Here is a 21,778-nt window from a genome sequence, read left to right on the forward strand (position 1 = left end):
TTCAGTCTCTCGATGTGCAAAACTGATAGAGACATACCCCAAGCGACTTGCAGCTGTAATCGCAGCAAAAGGTGGCTCTACAAAGTATTAACGCAAGGGGGCCGAATAATTTTGCACGCCCCACTTTTCATTTTTTTATTAGTTAAAAAAGTTTCAAAAATCCAATAGATTTCGTTCCACTTCACAATTGTGTCCCACTTGTTGGTGATTCTTCACATAAAATAAAAAATTTATATCTTTATGTTTGAAGCCTGAAATGTGGCAAAAGGTTGAAAAGTTCAAGGGGGCCGAATACTTTCGCAAGGCACTGTATACATTCTAAAACCTTCCAAGAACATTCCTACCCACTTACAGTAATTTGCACTGCAACTAAACTAAGAGGAAAGCAGGATACCTAGCAATCATTGGAGTTCACTGGTCAAAGGAGTGAGAATGAGGAAGTGTAGGCAGACTCCTTCAACCCACTCACCTTTGAACTACATGTCTTTTGAAATGTCACAGGCATTGTAGCACCACTTGAGAGATTCAAAGCCGATTGGAAACATTCCTCGCTGACAGTACCACAAGCCTGCAAGCACCAAGGAAGTACTTGGCTTCGTGTGTCACCAGGAGCTGAGAGAGCCCTGGTCAAATAATATCCCCTACCCCTGCCTGGTATCTTTACCCACCAGATACCTTTACTGATAAACCCACCTATGCATTTATCCACTGAGCCATTAGAGTGCATTGGCCAAATAGTGTTTGAAGAAGAGTATTCAATAGTATAAGGTGTTTCACAAAATATGTGATGAGTGGTGTGAAGCTGGGCGTGATGATATCTACCAAATTTCAAAACACTTGGAGTTGTGGGTCCTAAGACAGCGATACTTTTAAGTTTCATAACAAAATGGCAACCAGGCAGCTTAATTTAAGCTTTATCCATTACAACATATTTTAAATACAACGATGACTTTGAAATTTAGGCAAACAGTGCTCAGTAGCATCATGGGATGTATATCAGCAAAGGAATAAAGTGGTTGCAAGACAGTCACCCTCATGTATGTAGGAACCCTACTTTGCCATATTGTAACTCATTTGTCATTAGTCGTTTTCTTTTATGCAGGAATACCATTTTTATATTCATCCAATTTGTACTAGAACTTTACCTACAAATGGAGTTTGTAGGTAATGGAGTTAATTTAATAATGTTAATAATGGAGTAAATTGTAGGTCTGGAGTTAATTTACAATAGTTCTGAGCAGGAGCAGTTTGTAGGATGGACTGCATTTTTCACAACATTTTATGAACAGTTGCGGATGTAAAAAGTATCAGTTTCAAGCGCAATTTTGCTTCGTTGATGAAATCAAAAGTTTCAATTGAGTTGGGGCAAGGAATAAGAAGATGATTGTGAAATAGTTTAGAATACATAGTTAATGCTGCCAGCACCCCCAAATTTTCCTACAAATTTCACAGCTTACCAGTTCCACTACACTAAAGATCTTTACTACCTGGGAGCCTAAAATTTAAACAGTACAATTTTGTAAATGTAAAGGTCTGACGCAGCTGGCAGCTGCTTCATAAACACTACGAGGGTAGCAGCCACTGGTATTACAAGCATGTAAAGCTTCTCAGAAAAAGGCACCATCTAAAAATGTTCACTTCACAATAATTCTAATAGGGATTTTTCAAGGTATAATAATTTTAGTGTACTTGCTGATGAAGGACAATGCTTGAGAGATGAGACTACATTACAGTCAAGGTCAGGTCCAGAGCTGTGGTAATGGATTTTAAAAGTTGTAAGACAAGTGCTTAATGACCAGTAAAAAGAACAGAAAGGCTTCTTAATAAAGTGTACCGCCAGGAGGCTCAAGCAGAAAAAAGCACAGGGATGAAAATTCAGTCTCTACCTTAAATTTGTCCCAGAAAATAATACTGGAAAAAGCACAAAGCTAATGCTTACCACATGCAACATAATCTCCATTGGAAGCCAAACCCACAAAATTTTTCTCATTAATGTGTCCTTTAAAAGAGCGGAGACATTGGGGCTTGTTTACGTTCCACAGCTTCAACTGGCTATCTGTAGACCTGCAAAATGAGGATCATGACACATGTTAAAAAGGTCTGCTAATCTCTGTCAGAAAAGTATACCGAACTGTAAATTTGAACATAGTCAAGGTTAATGGGAAACAATTTAATTCCCCTTTCAAAAACAAGGTGCCATAACACCTATGATAATGAGGTAATAGCTGTTGTCTCTCCAATCTGTCTAGATTTCAATAGGCAAATACTGCTGTATAATGAGAACATTCTAACCTGGTTAGGGCAAAAGTTCTCTTTAGGTATTCCAACAAGCTGTCAGGGAACGGCATTAAACAGTCAGACTTTCTAAAATGGTCCCTACAGATATATTTGATTTAAAACACCTAGATCCAAAATAAAATGCATTTATAGATCAGAACAAAACTTAATTAAGCCACCATGAACCGTCATAAACAGCACACAGGAAAAGAAAAGGAACTTCATTTAAAAATACACAAAATACCGTTCAACTGCCTTTTTCCCCTCTTCATTTTGACCTATGAACATGAGGAATTAAGTGCTATGATATTATTTTATGAAGCGGAGTTAAATATATACAAGCAGTGATGGTATGTGATTGTAACTGTACAATCAAAGTATTAACACGTTCAAATAAAATTAAAAATTGACCAATAGATTTTTTCTATGAAAAAGCCCTATACATCAATTGTCTTCCTACACAGAAAATGTAAATCAATTCAGTCTGTATTCTTTGCTTTTGATTAAATGTGGTGTTGCCATTAAAGAAGAAAAGAAAAATGCAAACGTACGCAGACACAATTTCCTCTCCATTGACAAACTTAGCATAGGAAACTGCTTTTCTGTGGCCTTTAAACACCATGATAGGCTGTTTAGTGTTCCTGAGATCATAGTAGTGGACACAGTGATCTGGAAGAAAGCACAGGGAAAATCACATCTAATATTTTTCAGCTCTGTCTGGGATCTTGACAGTAATCAATTTCAGAAAATATATTCCTCTAGATAAGAGCAGGACTTTCCTTATAAAAAAATGTCTATATTACATCTGGCCTTAACAATTATTTAAGCCCTGCTGTCACAAGACATAAAATGTATTTGTACAGCACAGCTAAAAATGAGCGGAAAATTGTAACTATTAAGTCACATTCAATACATTCTCTCATCAGTTTTGCACCATGCCGTACTGAATTACCAAACAAGGAAATAACATTCCTAATGGAGCTCTGAGAATAAAATTTAGATTTACTGTGACTTTATATTACATTAAACTTTCGAGCAGTTTAATGTTAACAGATACAGTCCTGCCGTCATCTATAAAATTAAGAGCAGAACCACTTCGAATAATCATTGTATCAATCTTGAATTTTATTCAATAATTTTTAAATTGAACTCTTTAAAATATTAGATTTATAATGCTTAGTTTTTCAACCAAGCACCTAAACATGACAATTTAACAGCTTCTCAAACTATTTGATACAAGTCTGTAAGTGGCCACTTAGCCAATCTTAAACATACTCACCAGCAGTTTCATTGATTAACCCATAAGAACTGGTGACAAATTACTTTGGAGAGCAGAACTGATCCAAGTGGTGACACGTGTTCCTGTGAGACACCTTATATAATCGCAAAAGCTGACTGAACCATTACTCTAGTACCACTCCCACAGGAAGGATTAACAAGTGTTGTGGATATATGAGCTGGATTTTGAACTCCAAGCCCCTGCCGTTTAAAAAATCTGCTCTGATCAAGGTGAACATAAAATATTTCAGTTTTTGCCAAACAATTTTTAAGACAAAACATTTTCATACTCAGAATTATTTGACCACAAGATTACAAGGTCAGTGCAATATGCAACATCAATTCCCAATGACAAGGTTTGAGAGAAAGCAGGGTGCTTGCACTGATTGGTATGGATAACAGTTACAACAAACAGAAACCAAAAGTGGTGACTAGAACATCCCAACAATATTATTTGTGTTGCTGCCATACTTTGACATTTATGTGAACGAAAAATACGAGAGATTACTGACAAATGTCTGACAGTCATGCCGTCTACATGTATGAAGTATGGAAACATGTAACATTAGTTGTTGGCATTGAAACTAAAATATTTTTAAAAATATATATTAGGCTCTATACAAGGATATGCAATAGTTGATAAATACTGACTGCTCAGAATAACATTCAAATACTCTTTATACAAAATATTAACAGAAATAATTACTTGCCTGTACAGAAATTAATCTTCAAACATTTCAATGTAATTATGTGCACACTGTTTAATTTTACACCGAGATAAACTTTTTTTCCTCTCTCTCTCATATCAGGATGTTGTACAAGAGTAACAAACTTGATAAATTAGAAAAGGGAAAAGAAACTCTTCAGATCAGTAATTAAAATATAAATGGGTAAATTACCTGCACAACCAAAAGCAAGATGATAACGTGATGTAGGACTGAACTTCACACAACACACATTTGCCTTGGCCTCAATGCTAGCAACAGAATTATCCAGGTTTGTAGACCATAATTTCACTGCAAATAACAATAATGAAACATTATTCAATATTATCAACAGTAAATTGAACAAATATAATATTAAAACCTTAAAATTTTAAATGAAAACAAAGTACTTGATAAAAATTAGAACATTTTATCAGAACTGAGGACCTCAAATTATACAGAATGCTAAAAGTATCAAAGTATCAAATATCAAGAAATACTTTGAGCAATTTATACTTTATTTTCTTCTGAGAAGCAAAACTTAAGCTACTTGGTTCTGCAAACTAATACGTAGTGTTAAAAAAAGTTAAGCTATCAGTTTATCTTAATTTTTTTCTTTTATCTTCACCTTTTGCGTCATCTGAGCCAGAAGCCAAAAGTTTTGGATCCATCAGATTGAAATCAACACTCCAGCATCTCTTCTCATGCTCCTAAAAGGTCAATGGAGAGATGCTTCAAAGTTACAGGATAAATGTAACATTTCCCAGATTTTTATTTAGAACATGAAAATAAAAAACCCCAAAAGAGTACAGACAGTTTAAAACTTTTCAGATCTTAATTTTCCCAGCAGTATTACAAATGGAGAACTACCTGAACAGATATGAAGACTTAGATGAATTACATTATTATTTTTAGAGCTTTTTAGTCCATTAAAAGCATACCTAAAAAATACACTAATTTGTAATTAAAGATTCACATAAATGGAGGTCTGATTTGGATATTACAAGGTGGAATTTTTAAAATCTAAATTGTCTTGACCATTGTCCTCTACATCTGAGATTCATAATCTATGGATCACAACCCAAAAATGGGTTGCCATGCCATTTGGCTAGGTCAACACGATCCTCTTTAATAAACTGAAATAACAGTTTACCGAAAGGGTGTCTGTTAAATCATGAATTACTTTTTTCCAACCCAAAAACACTATATGGAAAAAAATAGTGTATTATATATGCTTTCTAGACACATAAATGCATGTAGTATGCACTGTGTAAACATATTCATGCACTGTACTGTTTATATAAATATACTGTATTATATATATACCTCTGTATATATAATTGTATATATACCTTTATTATAGTATACCTTTCTTTTACCAGACTAATAGGGGGAAATGGATGTTCGGTATGTCCAGCTGTCATTTAATTACCAATTAGATATTTTGAACTCAAAGAACTCAGCACATAAAAAAAAGTCAGAAGTAAACCAAGCTTTTCTGGAATGGTAATAGACTGGTGGAAGCTCATTCATTATATCCTCGAGGACCCTCAGTCTCCATGAATTGCCAACAGCTACAGGTGTCAAACTGTTGAAGCCGTCAGCATTTGTACACATAATGCCAAGATCCTTTCTTTCCTTCCTAAGTCCTGGGATCGTCATCTAGTACTTATAAGCTTTTGTATTTTCCAGGAGTGAACGGCAGAAGATAGTCTTGTTAGCATTGTAGAGTTGGGATAATATGATGCCATCATTTTGAATTCATTTATTCAATTTCTTACAGAACCCATTTTAAAGTGGGTGCAATCAAAACTTCACCATAGGTTCTTTTATTCACTAAACCGTGATGTTTACAAAATCACTGAAGCCATCCGTCACTGCATTTGAAATTCAATTCATGTGTTGGGCCAGGATACTAGCTGCAGATCACAAATCAACATCGCAAAGCCCCCATTTACTAGAGTTAGTCTATTAAAGCTAATAAAGTCTGTTAACGTGAACTCTGTTAAAGTGAGAGTGTACTGTACATCTATGTTTAAAAATCAACTATACCTCCCAGTAATCGAGCATTCCTGCGTGTGTAACATTAAGGCGTATTCCTTAAAGGACCGCTATATCCCAGAGGATGCGTCTAAATACAGCTGGGTTCACAGCCCATTTGACATTGACGTTGAAGATTTAGCTGATGACATTATCAAGCATGGCTGGCATTCAAAGAGATTCAAAAAGACAAGACACTTTTACACTTTTCAAAAGCAAACAAATCCACTACGTTTTCTACAACCTGCTTGTGTGAAGCAGGTTTTCAGCACTTGACATCACAAAAATTAAGCTTAGAAGCCAACTGCAACTAGAGCATAACTTAAGGTTTAAAAAATACACAGCAATGGTTTGAACTTTCAAAGACTCAGCAAAGTCACTTTTCACAATATTTGTGGTTTTGTAAAAGTAGCATTGCTTACTAGTATTGCAATAAAAGTAGTATTGCAATTAGTTGATAGTATTGCATACTACCAACTAATAGACTAATTATTAATCATATGTTAATATTATTTTGAACGCATACCTAATTTCTTAAACATTATATTTTAGTAAAATAATATAATTTATTGGTAGACATGGTAGACAACAGTAAAGTAAATAAAGATTCATTCAAAAGTGAACCATGGCTCACAAAGATAACTCCTAAATTTAATCTGGGTCCTGGCTGAAAGAGGTTAAGAACAGCTGCTCTACAGGAAGGGTAACAATCTGTTTTCTGCTGTGTAGAGAACCTTGAAATATCCTTCCTTAACACAGCTGTCAGTTACAAAGGCATCAAGACAAAAGACAAGAATGCCTTCTAAAACATTTGAATGTACTTGTCAAGTTCAAACAAATAAAATACAATGAGTTTCTATATTTATTATAGGTCACTTCACAAACAAGCAGAGGAAACTGTTGCATACCTGATAAACCTTTGATCGTTGCCCAGTAAAGCCATCCCACAAAATCACAGTGCCCTCGTAGTCACTGCTCGCCAGCAGATTCTTGTGATAGCTACTCCAGCTGATACAGCTAGAAGACAGGGGGAAATCAATGTCTTTTCTGCTTTGCATGCCAGAAACAAAATGTTTACTTAAACACAAAATAATAATCCAATTTTAATTGATCAAATTCTTAAACAAATTTGGGCATTGAAACTTAAAACGTCAATGTAATTTTTAAAACAGAAATCCTATGTACATCAAAACCAAGAGATTTGTCAAAATACATTTAACGCTGTGATTTAAAAATAATAAAATCGGAAGCTATAATACATAATTTTATGCTAAACTGCGCAGTAAAGCTTTCAAAACTATGCCAAAGGCTACAGTTTTTAATTTCTTATTTGATATTTCATTTTAGCACATCTTCAAAAATTGGGAGCGATTTAGAAAATATGCTACAATGGCACCAGAAGTTTGATACTTTCCAGTGTTTTACTGAGTGCACTCTAACATCCATTAAAAACCACAGTGAATAACATACAATGGTTACAGAGATTTCTGTCCTGGAAATGTCTACCAAGCAGTCCTCAAAAAACCTCTCTGCTGTTCAGCAGTACAAATGACTGACTTCTTAAACAAATATTAAGAGCCGATGAACTTATATTAACACTTCACTGTTGGCTCCTCAGCTAATGTAGATGTACTAAAGATTTATATATCTATATAATTCATCCATCATCAGTAAGCTGCTTATCCCATCTGGAAAAGTAGCAAACCAGACCTTATCTCAAAGGCACAGGACAAGGCAGGACTGAGCACTGAATTTTCTTCTGCTGGACATGGAGGCCAGTCAATAGCAGGGTCAGAGAATAGACATTCAAGCCTAATGAGCATTTCTTTGGGAGGTGGGAGCGCTCAGAAAAACCCATGTGAAAATGGAAAGAACAAGCAAGCTCCAAGAACACAGGCACCAGAAGCTGGACGCCTAAAGACCTAAAGCAGCGAGGCAACTGTCCTAAAAGCCATGCCAACGTTGCTCCCTTTTTTAAATCATAACACTTATAATTACCATATTAATTTAATTCTTAAACAGGTTAAACCTATTCAAGAGGCTTTACGACAGTGTGCCTGAAGCAAACAATTTAAACAGCTTTGGAGTTCATTAAGTAACTCAGAGCTGCATATAAAACAAGGTCAACCTTAATTTTAGCAGGTATGATTTTTTTTTTTAATGTTTCTTTTTGCTTCAAATGTCAACATTTTCCCTGTTTTGGCTTTCATATCAGCAAGCTGCATTTCTGAAAAGGCTGAAAGATTAGTGAAGGGATTAGCACCTATTAATTTATGCCAGCAAGAATGAATCTGAATATTTTTGTCAAGTTTTAAGATTAAGAAGTGGGAAAGTGTCAAAGTGGTTTCACGGAGTACGAATAATCAAAATCATTACCTGATTTTGGAGTTACAAGTCATCTCATTTACAGGATAATGAATGTCCACAGCATCCTGAATCACAGTTCCATACTCGTACACTTTAATTTTCTTTGTAACACCAGCAATGGCAAAATAATCACAGTCGCGGTCAAATTCAATACTGGAACACAAAATGGAAAAAAGAAAAGTTATCAAGTAGCCTACTGCTTCACAGTCCTGACTGTAAGCACTGTGATGTTTTAAAACACGTATGTATTACCAGTGACAAGGAATTATGTTGGTACTGATAAAACCTGAGAAAAGGTTGAATACATGTAAAAGAGGATGCAAGTACCTTAAGAGTGATTTCAAATACACACAGGCAATTATCATGCTTATAAAGTCATTTTTTTGAATATTTTGTTTCTTTGACACTTAGCAAAAGAATGACAGCACAATATAAAACAAAATAAAGAAACCTTTGTAGAACAGAAGAAAAACAAGTAAATTATGCTGTTATACAAGACTGCCACCATCTGACCAAAAATTATCTTTAGAATTTGAAGCACTATCCATTGTAGCTTTAAAACCTTATCTGTAATCTGAAATTCAGATCTTCAGATAAATTAGAGAACATTAGCCTATATACCTCATTTATTAATCAGCTGACTGATAATTCTATATGAGAAATGTGTTGTTCTTTAAGTTTTGATTAAATATAAATCAGTCCAGTTCATAATTTGATAATACTGGTAGCTGGAACAAAAAAAAAATCAGATCCCATTTATTTCTTCATACCTGTCTTTAAAAAATGTTACTGTACCTGGAGACAATACTGGAACTACTGTAGAGATCACTGGCGTAAGATAATGTTGCAAGTGGTCTTACGGAATTGTAGCGCGTGAATTTGGAAAGACACTCCATAAAATCATCAAGCTGGTTTGTAGTCCTGCTTTCATCTGAGAAAGGACATTACAGAAAAAAAGCAGAATAATATTTATACACTGTCAAGGCACTTTTTCTACACAAAGCTTGCTCAATATTACTGAAACGTATGAGTTTTTCCAATTTAAACACCTTGAAACCCTCAACAGACAATACTAGAAATAATGCCAGCAAAGTGCAGCTTTTCTTTATAACTTCAGAAAACTGTATTAGAAATCATTTTTGATTTGTAAGCTCAGCCTCTTTGTGTATTTTATCTTACTTTGCACATAATTTTACAAAATAACGCATGGCCAAGTCACATGCATTTTTCAGGCTTTGGCACAGTGCAATGGAGATATGATAGACAGGCCACCTTATTCATCAGACATGAACTTAAGAGAGAACCCCTGGGAAGCAGTGGATTGGCATGTGAGCTGATGGGATCCATGACCATGTACACTTGCTGAGCCGCACACAGCCCTTCTCACAGAGCATGATTTCCCAGAGAGAATTAAACACTCTTGTAAATTTGCTGCCACAGTGTACACTGCTTGAAGCAAATGGAGGCAAGAGATAATGGACTCATTTGTTGAATAAAACTGACCCCTACAGTACATTAATGTCTTTTTCTTCCCGGGACATAAATTGATGCATTTTGCTCATTTAGGAAAATATTATGCTAAACTCATTAGCTGTTTTGTTTTCAAGCCTAATACTACAAAAATAACCTCTAAAAATTAATGAATTGATAATGCATAGATACATAGTGCCTATACAAAGTCTACATACCCTTTCCAGGCTGAAATCAAGACACGTATGCACTGTAAGACAACTTCCCAAGTCAAATACAAATATGCAAACATTCTGAAAAGTAAAAATGAAAGCCCAGAGCTAAATTTAGCCAGGAAATTGGTGTTGATGCTCCTACTCTTATAATATCCTATTCTAGTATTTTGGCTGCAGTTATTAGATAAACACCAATGCCACCCTTGTTTTGTTTTTGTTTTTTGCATTGGGGAGGTTTTGTCACTGCTCATGACTACAAATCAGATACCCCAACGATTTTAGAATGTACGTGGGTTTGCTCGCTTGCGACTGATTTTACTAGGCTTCTATGATGGATTTAATCACTGGGCTACACGTTATGTGGAAAAATGAAGGGTACACTCTCCCCCCGAGTTATGCAAATTCGATTTCATGCAAAAATGTGCTATGGTTTCCACAAGAACATTTGCTAGCTACAAAGAGTTTACATTACATGTGTGGTGCAAGCTGTGTGGCACGTTTCTTCCGCGCGTGATTAGAGCAGAGTAAGCATAATGAGCTCTCCACCAAGACTACACCCTGCTCTGCACTTCACTCTCACTTTGCTTTCGGGCACATGTGGTAACTAATGCATCTTATCCAGCGCTCTTTCATACGAATATTATGAGGAGCCTACATTGCAATCATGTCAGAGACGCACCAAAAAGATGATTTTTAACCGTGCATTTTTTGTTTAATGACTGAACAATACTCTATACAGTAATAAAATGGTCATTATCATTTCCTATACTGTATATTTTTTAAGTTCATGTTATACCTGTTCAGTAGTCTAATCATTAGGTTTAAAAATGTGTTTTTTTTTATTCATCATTATTTCATTTTTCTCTCCCTATATAAACAGGGGAAGTTTCCTTTCTTTCTCAACCTCTTGGATTGCCATCTGTTGTTGCGATATTGTTTCTTGCTCACTACCACCCTTCGTGATCAGCAAACACACCTGTTAACCATGAGTGGACAATTAACACTAATAAGCCTGCAATTCTGCTCTCCTGTCTCTCTTGCTTCATTTACAGACACAGCTAGGGAAAATATGGTAGGATCGCTGCAATATTATAGAGAATTACCATTCTTATGTGTTCATGCAACTTCCAACTTGCATAAGATTTGGGCCAAGTAAAAATGTGAGAAACCGAACCCACACATTACATTAATGCACTCTGCATTTTAACACTGGTTCACAATATAGTAACATTTTACACTGAACTCAAATGGACATTATATGAAAATGCACTCAAAATAAAACTGAATCATTCCTTAAAATCCTACTGTAAAATGTAAGCTTTCTATAGCTGCAATTAAATTAAAGTGAGACCATTAACACAGAGTTCTCAGCTCTATCAGATGAGAACCAGAGTTTCACATGGCACCTCAGCAGAGGTGTAGTGAGGTGCCATGAACTGTAATTGGTTAATCAGTCTTGGTTTATGGAGTAAATCGGGTTGCTTAAAAACAATGAGGGACACAGTGACTTACCTGTTATCCTAGACATCCTGTTAGAGAAGTAGCACTGCTCCAGGTCCTCAAAGTGAGCTGTAAGTCTCTTCCGCCGCGATGCCAGGGTGCTGTTATACCAGGGCTGCCTCTTTCCCTGACAGGATAAATGACTTTACTAGCGCTGCTTACAAGACACGAGCCACTGTTTTCAGTTAAAAATGAATGCTCTGTAATATATACCATTTTTAACAAGCAACAGTTTGTATGACCACTTCATAATTTAAGTAAAACGTTGTTTTTTTCCACTACCCTTCAATGAGGATGTAAGGAAGGATGTAGTGGGCTGCTACCTGCTATCCTTTTCACATCATACTGAATCTGTTCATTTTGCGCAGTATACATATGATATGATTTCGAGACAAATTAGTGAGAAAGATATGCAACAAACCTATTTGTTACTAGTTCCTGATTATCTGTAATTCTGAGTGTAGAATGTTTGGAATTGCTACCTGCTATTCAATAACCGGTGATGTGAAAGTAAAAAAAAAATATATGCATAAAATATGTAATATGAATACACAAGTACAAACCTTAAGGATTCAGAAAGTATTTAAATAGATTAACCATTCCTTTCATATATATTTATGGCTGGCTGTAAGACTAATACTTGTGAATTCAATGGAAAATACGGAGCTAAGGCAGTCACAAATTTTACATGATAGTTGCCGTGTTACTATACTTCTCATTTCTGTATATCTCAGTGACAGATTATATATATATAAAACTGATTTCATTCTAAATGATAAGAAAACAATTTAAACAATCATGAGAAAACCCAGTGTTTCTATGAAACGTCTTCAACACATACAAAATCTGTCAATTAAATCTAAGAGAACACCACTTAGAATTCCATATTTAGCAGATGACCAAACGCCCCTCTCACAAGCAGCAACTGACTAGGTCCTATTCAAGCAACCACGTACCTACGGTCTTGAAGTCCCTGAACTGGAGTACATACATGCTTTACTCTCCGTTTGTTTTTATTCCTTAATCTTTGTGCAATAATCCATTAAATAAGCTAGTAGTTACATTTTGATAAATTCTGCATGTTAAACACAATGTGCTTAATTTCTGCAACAATGCCACATTAGGATTTCCTAAGGAAGTTTATAAAGGTGAAAATATGACTTTCAAAAAGCACATACCTGGGAACTACCGCTGAATCCTGGCGGTTGTATGTATTCTGTGGAATCTATAATACTACTGAACAAAAAAGAATACAAATCAAGCACTGCACTTCAGTTGAATCTAATATAACTTTTCTCAACATACAAGCAGATACAAAACCAAAAAGCAGAGGTGTTCTGGCTCACCACACTACTAAGAATACTGGAAAAAAATAGAGGGGGTCAATTGGCCCACCTTGATAATTAGATTATAGGTGATTGATGTTTTACACATTCTATAATTTATTTTAAGGATCCCACAGACTCAGGTTTAATCATGTGACTTAAGAGATAGTTGCAGATTTCGAAAATCCACTCTGTAAATTGTCTCCTGATTTATGTCTTCTGGTGCTAAACTTGATTTCCACTTGTGTTTTTATATTGCTACTGATCTGAAATATGTTTCCTGTGTTGACTTAGTTAATGCCCCTCAGAATTCTTAATAACTTGGTCTAGAATCCACAAGCTTCTCTGTACTGAGATAAAAAGATTTAGTTTCTTTAGTCTATAAGAGTATGACAATCCTTTAAGACCAGGAATACATCTGGCTGCATAACTTTGTAGTGTTATAGATGTGAAATGACAGGAAGCATATTTCAAAGATATCCATCTAATAAAAATACAACTGTACATTTTTAACAAAGTGAAGATATTAAAAACTCTTAGTATGACTCAGTGAAAGAACCTGGTAGTAATGGAATATTTAAGTATTTTTGTTGCCAGAATCTTTTAGATTCTATCAAATTATGATAGTTTTGTTAATTGCATAAATTCATGGTTATCTATACAGCTACAAAGGGGCTAGCACCAAGTCTGAAAATTATATCGGGGCAAGTGTGTTTCTTAGATAGCTATCAACCAAAATCACTCTTCGTGTGGCTGTTTTTTGATATGTGAACACAAAAGTACAGTTTTTTCTATTTTTTAGCAGTGGGAACCTAACAGGAAACGTGTGCATGTGTTGTCAGCTCACGTCAAAAAAGATTTAAAAAAAAACTTCCCTCTGCTGTATGAAAGGAAGCTGGATGAAACTCGTGACTTATTTATATTTTAAACCACAAGCTTATGCTGCAATATTGTTTATGTCCAAATGCAGCAAAGCATGTCAATCAATTTTCTGGAAGGAAGTTCTTGACTATCTGAAATGAACTCGCTGCTGTATATAATTAAAGCTGCAATAAAAAAAGAAACAAAAATATCTATTCGGGACCTACAAAAAGTCTTATATTAAAAATGTTTTCATTATTTCATTATTTTTAAATTACTACAGCACAACTGAGAAATGCTTTTAATTAGCCAAAATGGAATCCGCAGTTTGAGCAGTCAGATACAACTTAGTCACAGTGTATTTTTACATTAGTTTGATGTTCTCATCAGTGTACAATCAGTGCCTTAAAGGCACCTTAATTTCCATACTAATCATTACTAGGATGAGGTATATTATGCAGAAAAAAATTTAATTACAGCATTTTATTGCTGCACTCGTTTTCATCTTAATAATGAATTTGTCCCTCTTCCTTTTAATGCATGGAAAAATAATTCATAATTCACTATTTGATAATGCTGAAAAACATCCAGGAACAAGCATGCATTTACTCCATTACCTAATTTACAGCATTATTTGGAATACCTCTTGTATAAAAACACATTTACACCAACATTAGGAGACACTGCAAAACTCCACCATTTAAATTAAGATTGTATCTGTTTTTTTCTATTTAATATGAGCAAAATCAATGTGGCAAAAATTATTAATACCTATCTGCAATGTGCTAATGTTTCTAATCAAAAGTTTATCTTCTTACAGAAATTTGGGTCAAAACACTTAAAAATACATGCTGAAAACAAATTCACTGATTAATGAGATCCACATTACCTATGCGAGGGCGAAGGAGCTTCAAACTGAGGAACAGTGCTGTCCAGATTATGGTCCACATCACTCACTGGGGAATACAACCCACTCATTTCCTGAAAAAGAACATGCTAAATTTTCATTTCAAAACAGAGAAATTACCACTAAAATTATGTCTTTAGCACATTTTTTGCACTCTTTTTTACAGCCTCAACGGGTCCAATAATGAGAGATAAGAAAAATTAAATTAACACATTTGACAGGAAAATTCATGAAAAACTAAAAGTTATAAACTAAATAAATGTTTTTCCAAACAAAGCTAGATTTACAGTTTTCTAGAAAATAGTCAAAACTAGTAATAATTGTAATAATTCTCAAGAATTTCCATATGAGTGACAAGCCTGGGTCTAAAAATTCTTAAAATTAAGCAAAAGTGAACATCTTACACACATCTTAACCTTCCTTTTTGTTCTGTAATTAACTCAAACCACAACCAAAGTATGACATATATTTCCTATTTAGCATAACTAACGTACCAGGAAGATTTTCTATTTCCATGATTCCTAAAGCAAAATAATGCAAGAAAGTCAAAATGGCAAACTAACATGTCTGAAATTAAGGAATAATCTAGTTTATAAATAATACTGAAAAGTATTTCTCCCACTCCAATTAATCCATCTCTTTTTCTCACCTCAACTCGTTTAATGTCTTCTTCCAAAAAGTTCAGTTCTTTCTGTAGCTGTTCCAGTTGCTAACAAAGTAAAGAGATGAAGGACATAAATATATTTTATCCACTTAATACACTGTCACTTCTGAGACACTGACATAACTGCTGGGGTTAGACAACTAGACTCAGTAGGCAGGAGTGCAGTACCATTAGCTTCTTTTATAGTTAGTATTTTAAAGTAATGAAGTGTTCTATTCCATGGGGAAGTAATGTTGCTTATACTTGCGTTGTGTTTCACTTTATAATTATCAAGACATTTAAAGTTGTTAAATAAGAGAAATGACTGTAATCCAGCATTTTTTAATTACCTAAATATCTGTCATATACGATAAAACATGTTTATGTCACGTTCCCATACAATAATGAAACAAACACTGCAATATTTCAAATATCATTGTCTCTATCTTCATATAATACAATTATGTTTCAGCAACGAGAAATGATTAAGAGTGAAAAATCTTACTTCACGTTTATTTCTTCTGGCTTCCTTAAGGAATTCCATTAAAATTTGGAGCTGTGCTGCTTGAGATTCCTTTTGAAAAAAAAAGAAACGAAGCTAGCAAAAATAAGCGACAACTTTTTTCAATATAGGAAAGTCTTGTAAGTCTCTGTTACTAATGATTAGATGTTGAGCCATTTTTTTTGCAAACGTCCTTACCGAAGATCCAAATCTGAACAAGAACGTGAACTAACAGTATGTAATGAATCACAATTAAAACCTGAACATTTCTTATCCTAGCAAGAAGGACATTTTATGGGTTGTTAAAGAGTTTAATGAACATAATGTGAACTACTACTAAATGTTAAAATATAATTAAAATGTTAACTATAAAACATTAAGTACAGAGAGTAGAAAACTAACCAAATCAATGATAAGATTTATTCCAATGGACAAGCTATTCAAAAAAGAAAACATAAAAAAACACAAATCAGATCGAGAAGATGCCAGAGCTTTTGGTCATAGCAACAAAACACCCTGTCACCCATGGAATGCAGAACAGTGGGAGAACACAATAAACCAGAACCAGCTGAGCAAAAATTGCATGGAATGGAGTAAACAAATACTGTGACTAGACACTGATGGTGAATACCATGTAGAGTTAGTTTAACTACTCTCAAAATGTCACAGGAAGCCAGCTCAGGGACTCCAAGACAGTAGGTATGCGAGTGCTTGCATGGGACCTAGTGAGGTTTCTAGCTGATCACCTCTAAACATACTGTAACTTAAATAATGTTTTAAGGAGTCTTGGAAGTACAACATGTTAATAGTTGATCCCCATAAAAAAAAACAAATGCATGAACCAGTGTGCATCTGCTATAAGACAGAAAAAATGATGTATTGACAATATTCTGCACAAAGTTAAAAGTCATTCCAGGATCAAATTAATTCTAATTTGAAACTCAAGCACTGGCAAGGTCACATTACTGTTTTTTTTATGGGAGGAACTCAATAAGATGAACTTATCTGAATAATGATGCCAAAAAATATGATCTAAACTTATATTTAAACTTCTCTTTGAAGTTTGCAGACAATACCAAAATAGGAGGATTAGCAAACACTGCAGAAGCAGCAAAGGAAATTAAAAAGATTAATCCAATACTGGAGAATCACTTGGCAGGTGACATTTTACTTACACATGCCAAAGAGTATTACATGCAAGTGACAAAAAAAAACTATAAACACAAAATCCTGAACCTGAAGAAGTTACTTATGAAACCTTAGGGTTTTATGTTGACATATCATTTACATTAATATGGGGGAGCAATTAAAAAAAGCCTATAAAATATTATGATATATATGATCTAAGGATTTAAGTCAAGGTTGTTTGATTAAAATTAGATAATGCAGTACTGAGAATATTGAGTGTAACTTTGGTCACCATGTTATAAAAACATCTAAAAGAGCAGCCAGAGAAGAAGGAAGGAAATGAATTTTTAGGATTTTAAGGAAGACTAATAGAGGACCTTAGCATTCTAAAGCTTCAATGGCACTGATAAACCAGTGGACTTCATCAGAATAAACACTGAAATATGAACCAGAGAACATGAGTGCAAACTACATGGAAGTACATTTAAAAACCAAGAACAGGAGATATGGTTTTATACAAAGGTTTGTGATACTGTAAATACTTTCTACAAAACAAGGTAATGTCAGCACTATGGACACCATACCGCTTCAAGCTGTTTCTTTTTCTGTACAAGAAGCTCCAGCATAAAATTCACATTTGCAAGATCCAGATTTTCTTGATCTGTACCGAGCACATCTTGGAAAACTTGCCATCTATGCCCATTCTGAAAAGAAAAATAAATTTAGTACATACAAAACATCACACAGTACCTCATCATCATATGCCAGTGCTTTCATCTAATGAGAAATGCCCATTTTAATTTGGTAAAAAAATAATCACATTTTTGGAAGAATCCAGATTATTTTTCTCCATCTGTCCTGGTGGCTACAGATTTCCAAAACAAAGAGTCAGTAATGGAACACAGAGCAGGAAAGAAAGATGAATCCATTTCCAGCTTTTTAGCCTCAAGATACAAAAAATGGTTTTCACATGTTTAGTTTCACATGAAACTGTATTAGCTCAGATATGTTGGAAGTAATGCCTGTACCTTGGTATGAAAAAAAAATGTTAACTCAATAGACATCGACAACACCGCTCACTGTGTAATCATGTTACATTTAAGCAAAATCTGTTTGGGTGACATCTGGCTGATATTTTCCTTGTCTTTCTTTGGGCCACAGAGCTCAATTTCTTTATTGCTTTACTGTCTCACCCAGATTTATACCCCAATGAAACAGGAACAAAAAATGTTTTCCATAATAAAACACACGAGTTAAAGATTGGATAAAGTCTTCCTTAATACACAACTAAAAATGTTATACTGTAATTGTAACAGCAAACACAAAATAAGGCTATATTTGTCCATTTCATTCCAGGAAACACAAAGGTTACATTTGCCCAGACTTTCAAGTATTGTTTTTTTAAATAAAATGTATAAAAAACAAAATTACATTCTACATTCATCTGCACGAATGTGGCATTCATGGCCAGGTATGAAGGAAGAAGTCCCTTCTGAAGGTAAACTACAAAAGGCGGTGACTACAATTGGCCAAAATACAGCTCTGAGAACTGGCATCACGCAAGTTCATCAGATGAAAGAAAATTAAGTTTTTTGAATATGCTTATCAGTTATGTTTGGTGTAAAAATGGTGAACATCATGCTGCGTAATGTTCTAATCACTGTGAAATAGTGAAGGGGTCTGTTGTTTTAGGGTTTTGACTCATAACATCATATATATAGGGGCAAATTAGACAAACAACTGGATTCCTCTGCCAAGAACCTCTATCTTCTTTAGAGGCCTTTATATTCCAGCATGACAATGATCAAAAGCATATATCCAAATTAACAATGCAATGGTCAACTGCACTTTACAAATGGAAATCACAGTATCGAAAAGGATCAAGAGCAATTCTGTCTGAAATTGTAAATTGTAATTTTAATTGTAATTGTAAAGAATTGCCCTAAAAAAGTACCATAAGATCATGGAACACCACAGGGGGCATTAATCCAATCCAGAGGAAGACTTATAAAATACTAACGACAGGAGTATGACCCTTGCTAACCTCCCGTCAATTTTCAGATGGTTCACTAAGCCTACGACATTTTACCAGGTAACACAGGGCAAACTCCACATTGAGTTCATTGCTGGTTTATTAATAAAAATTGACATTTTAACTAGCATTCGTTTTACTGGGAAAAAAATCTTTTTTTTTCTAGGAGATTAAAGGAAGCGGCAGAACTCCAAACTTTGTGCATGATTTTTGCCACCTCAGTAAATGCTTTCAATGTGATCTTTAAGTAATTTGTCCATAACATATGCTAGAACTCTCCAGTTTTCCAGTTTGTGCATTTTGCGTTCCAACAGTCACAGAATACTGCTGGTTACTGGGTTGATCCTCTCCTTTTTTATATTTTTCAGCAACACATTTTAACCCCAAGTGCTGACATGGCATTTTTACTGGCTCCAAAGTTTTACAGCCCAATCATAAACCAAAACATTTGCTGTGTAAAAAAATGTGAAGTCAAAAATCCAGATACAGGAGAGCCAATGATTTCAAATTTGTAAACAATTTAGAAACTTTATCAAAAGCAATTTCTGTATACACAAAATACAAAAAATAGTTGGAACTGAATTCTCACCGGATGGTCCAGTTTAAGACGTTTTTCTTCTGATCTCTGTTTCTGTTTGAGGATAAGTTCATTCACTACTCAGGTGTGGAAACAAGAATGAAAATCAACAGAAAAACAAAAAAATATGAAGCCTTTTAATCTCAACGATATTCACACAGTACACTTCAGTTGGTGTAAAGAAAAACTGTTTTCCTCCAGAGACCAGTTATAAAATGGGATCCTTTTACCAAAGTATACTCTACTGCATACTTAAACAGAAATGTTGTAAACTGTAAAAGCTTCGCATTAGAGGAGGACTTTTGATTTTCACTTTATTTAACAAATTCCAGCTCTCTTCTCTGGCAATCTCATCCCACTGATGGACAATTACCTTAATGTTAACTGTATTTATTTGTACATACTTAGCAGAATATTTGGTCTCAAACAAAGAACAAAAATATTTTGTTATCAATAAATGTATTTTACTTCCACAACCAGACGGATGTGGATTGCATCGATGGGGGTTCAATAAATGCATTGTCTTTTCATTTAGACATTACTGGACTTACCTAGAAAATTGGGGAACAGCTGATCCACATTATCAATAATATAATTACACTTTGGGCACCTGTTGCTGTCTTCCAAACTCTGCCGAATACACTTGTAACTAAAAGAAATGCACACCAGTAAATAAAAATGCTGACAAACGGTGCATAAAAAACAGACTTTTTCATCACTGTTCATTTAAAATATAAGATGATTACATATTAAAAAAATACTCTAATTCCTATGTTCCCAAAAACATTTTACTGCACATTTAAGTTCTAAAAACAACAATAAAAGCACAAGCTTAGAGCATATAGCTCTGTGCAATAAAATTAAGATTTAGCATATCCTAAAACCCATTTGTATAAAAATGCACTCTGTGTTAATCACAAAATGATTATAGGGAAATAAAACTTACATTTTTGTAAAACTTCCAAAACCCACCAGTACTGACAAAAATGAGACAGACTGAATCCAACAATTACATTTTCCTACAATAAAAAGCACTGTCTACAACTAGAAAAGACTGCAGCAATTAAGGAATCTACTAATAGCAAACACGTCAAGCAGTTCACTAGTAGTACAGTAGATTATCATTACCAAAAAAGCTACTTTAATAGCGTTTATCAAATAAATCATGAAGTCAGCATAAAACATTCAGATACTGATGGTGCTTAGTATGGCAAGTCTCAAATGTAGAAACTATGTGATAGAAATTTTAACTTAACTTTTCACATGTGATTTCTGCTGTACTTTGTTAACGTAGCTTTGCACTTTCTCTATTAAGGTAGTTGTGAAACTATGCTGAGTAATGCAGAATAATACATAAAAGAGCTAATTAAAATCCCAACTAATGCTACCTTAAGTGCACCACAAATTTTTTGATACATTTTTCTTCTTTTAATGCTTAAATGATTACTTACCAAAAGCTGTGCCCACATTTTGTCATATGAGCTTCCTCAATCATTTCAAAACAGATTGGGCTGAAAAAAAGGTTCACATTAAAAACAATTCAAATCATATTGCAACAGATTATTTAATTTACACAATTCACTAAAGCTAGTACAGTCTATATTTTTAAAGATCACCACACTTTGCACAAATGAGACTTCACGATCATTAAAAACGAATACGGATATATTGCTATAATTAAATAGAATATGTATGGGTCTTTAGAAAACAGTACCAAGCACTATATAGCACATTTCCTTAAGATACAAAATTAGAAAAAACGAAACAAAAACGAGAGTTAATCATTTATTGTACAATACAGTATAGAGAGGATTTATGGTGGTAAGGAGGTGTGCAAGTGGAAGACACAATAATGTTTTATTGCTGAAGGACCATGAAAATGGCATATAACAACTGAATTATCTTAAGCTCTCAACAATAGTCAGAAAAGAAATTTGTTCCTAAATAAAAAA

At 34.3% G+C, this 21,778-nt stretch overlaps 1 protein-coding gene across 3 annotated transcripts in view; it reads right to left on the reverse strand.

Annotated features, from left to right (window-relative positions):
• Positions 1–21,778, reverse strand: part of cop1 (COP1 E3 ubiquitin ligase) — a 30,612-nt gene that overhangs the window by 7,198 nt on the left and 1,636 nt on the right. For 2 of the 3 annotated variants that reach the window (XM_088598140.1, XM_088598141.1), the window contains 16 exons: positions 21,278–21,337; positions 20,378–20,475; positions 19,839–19,903; positions 17,802–17,921; positions 16,093–16,161; positions 15,594–15,653; positions 14,927–15,018; positions 13,030–13,087; positions 11,864–11,978; positions 9,462–9,597; positions 8,676–8,819; positions 7,208–7,316; positions 4,888–4,969; positions 4,455–4,571; positions 2,829–2,946; positions 1,940–2,064 (listed from right to left, as the gene is read on the reverse strand). In XM_088598140.1, the coding sequence (XP_088454266.1) occupies positions 1,940–2,064; positions 2,829–2,946; positions 4,455–4,571; positions 4,888–4,969; positions 7,208–7,316; positions 8,676–8,819; positions 9,462–9,597; positions 11,864–11,978; positions 13,030–13,087; positions 14,927–15,018; positions 15,594–15,653; positions 16,093–16,161; positions 17,802–17,921; positions 19,839–19,903; positions 20,378–20,475; positions 21,278–21,337 (1,568 nt within the window). The remainder of the gene's footprint in view (positions 1–1,939; positions 2,065–2,828; positions 2,947–4,454; positions 4,572–4,887; positions 4,970–7,207; positions 7,317–8,675; positions 8,820–9,461; positions 9,598–11,863; positions 11,979–13,029; positions 13,088–14,926; positions 15,019–15,593; positions 15,654–16,092; positions 16,162–17,801; positions 17,922–19,838; positions 19,904–20,377; positions 20,476–21,277; positions 21,338–21,778) is intronic. The other variant, XM_088598142.1, reaches the window with a different exon arrangement.

The sequence above is a fragment of the Lepisosteus platostomus genome, chromosome 11 (assembly GCF_059453375.1).
Source record: "Lepisosteus platostomus isolate fLepPlt1 chromosome 11, fLepPlt1.hap1, whole genome shotgun sequence".
NCBI lineage: Eukaryota > Metazoa > Chordata > Actinopteri > Semionotiformes > Lepisosteidae > Lepisosteus > Lepisosteus platostomus.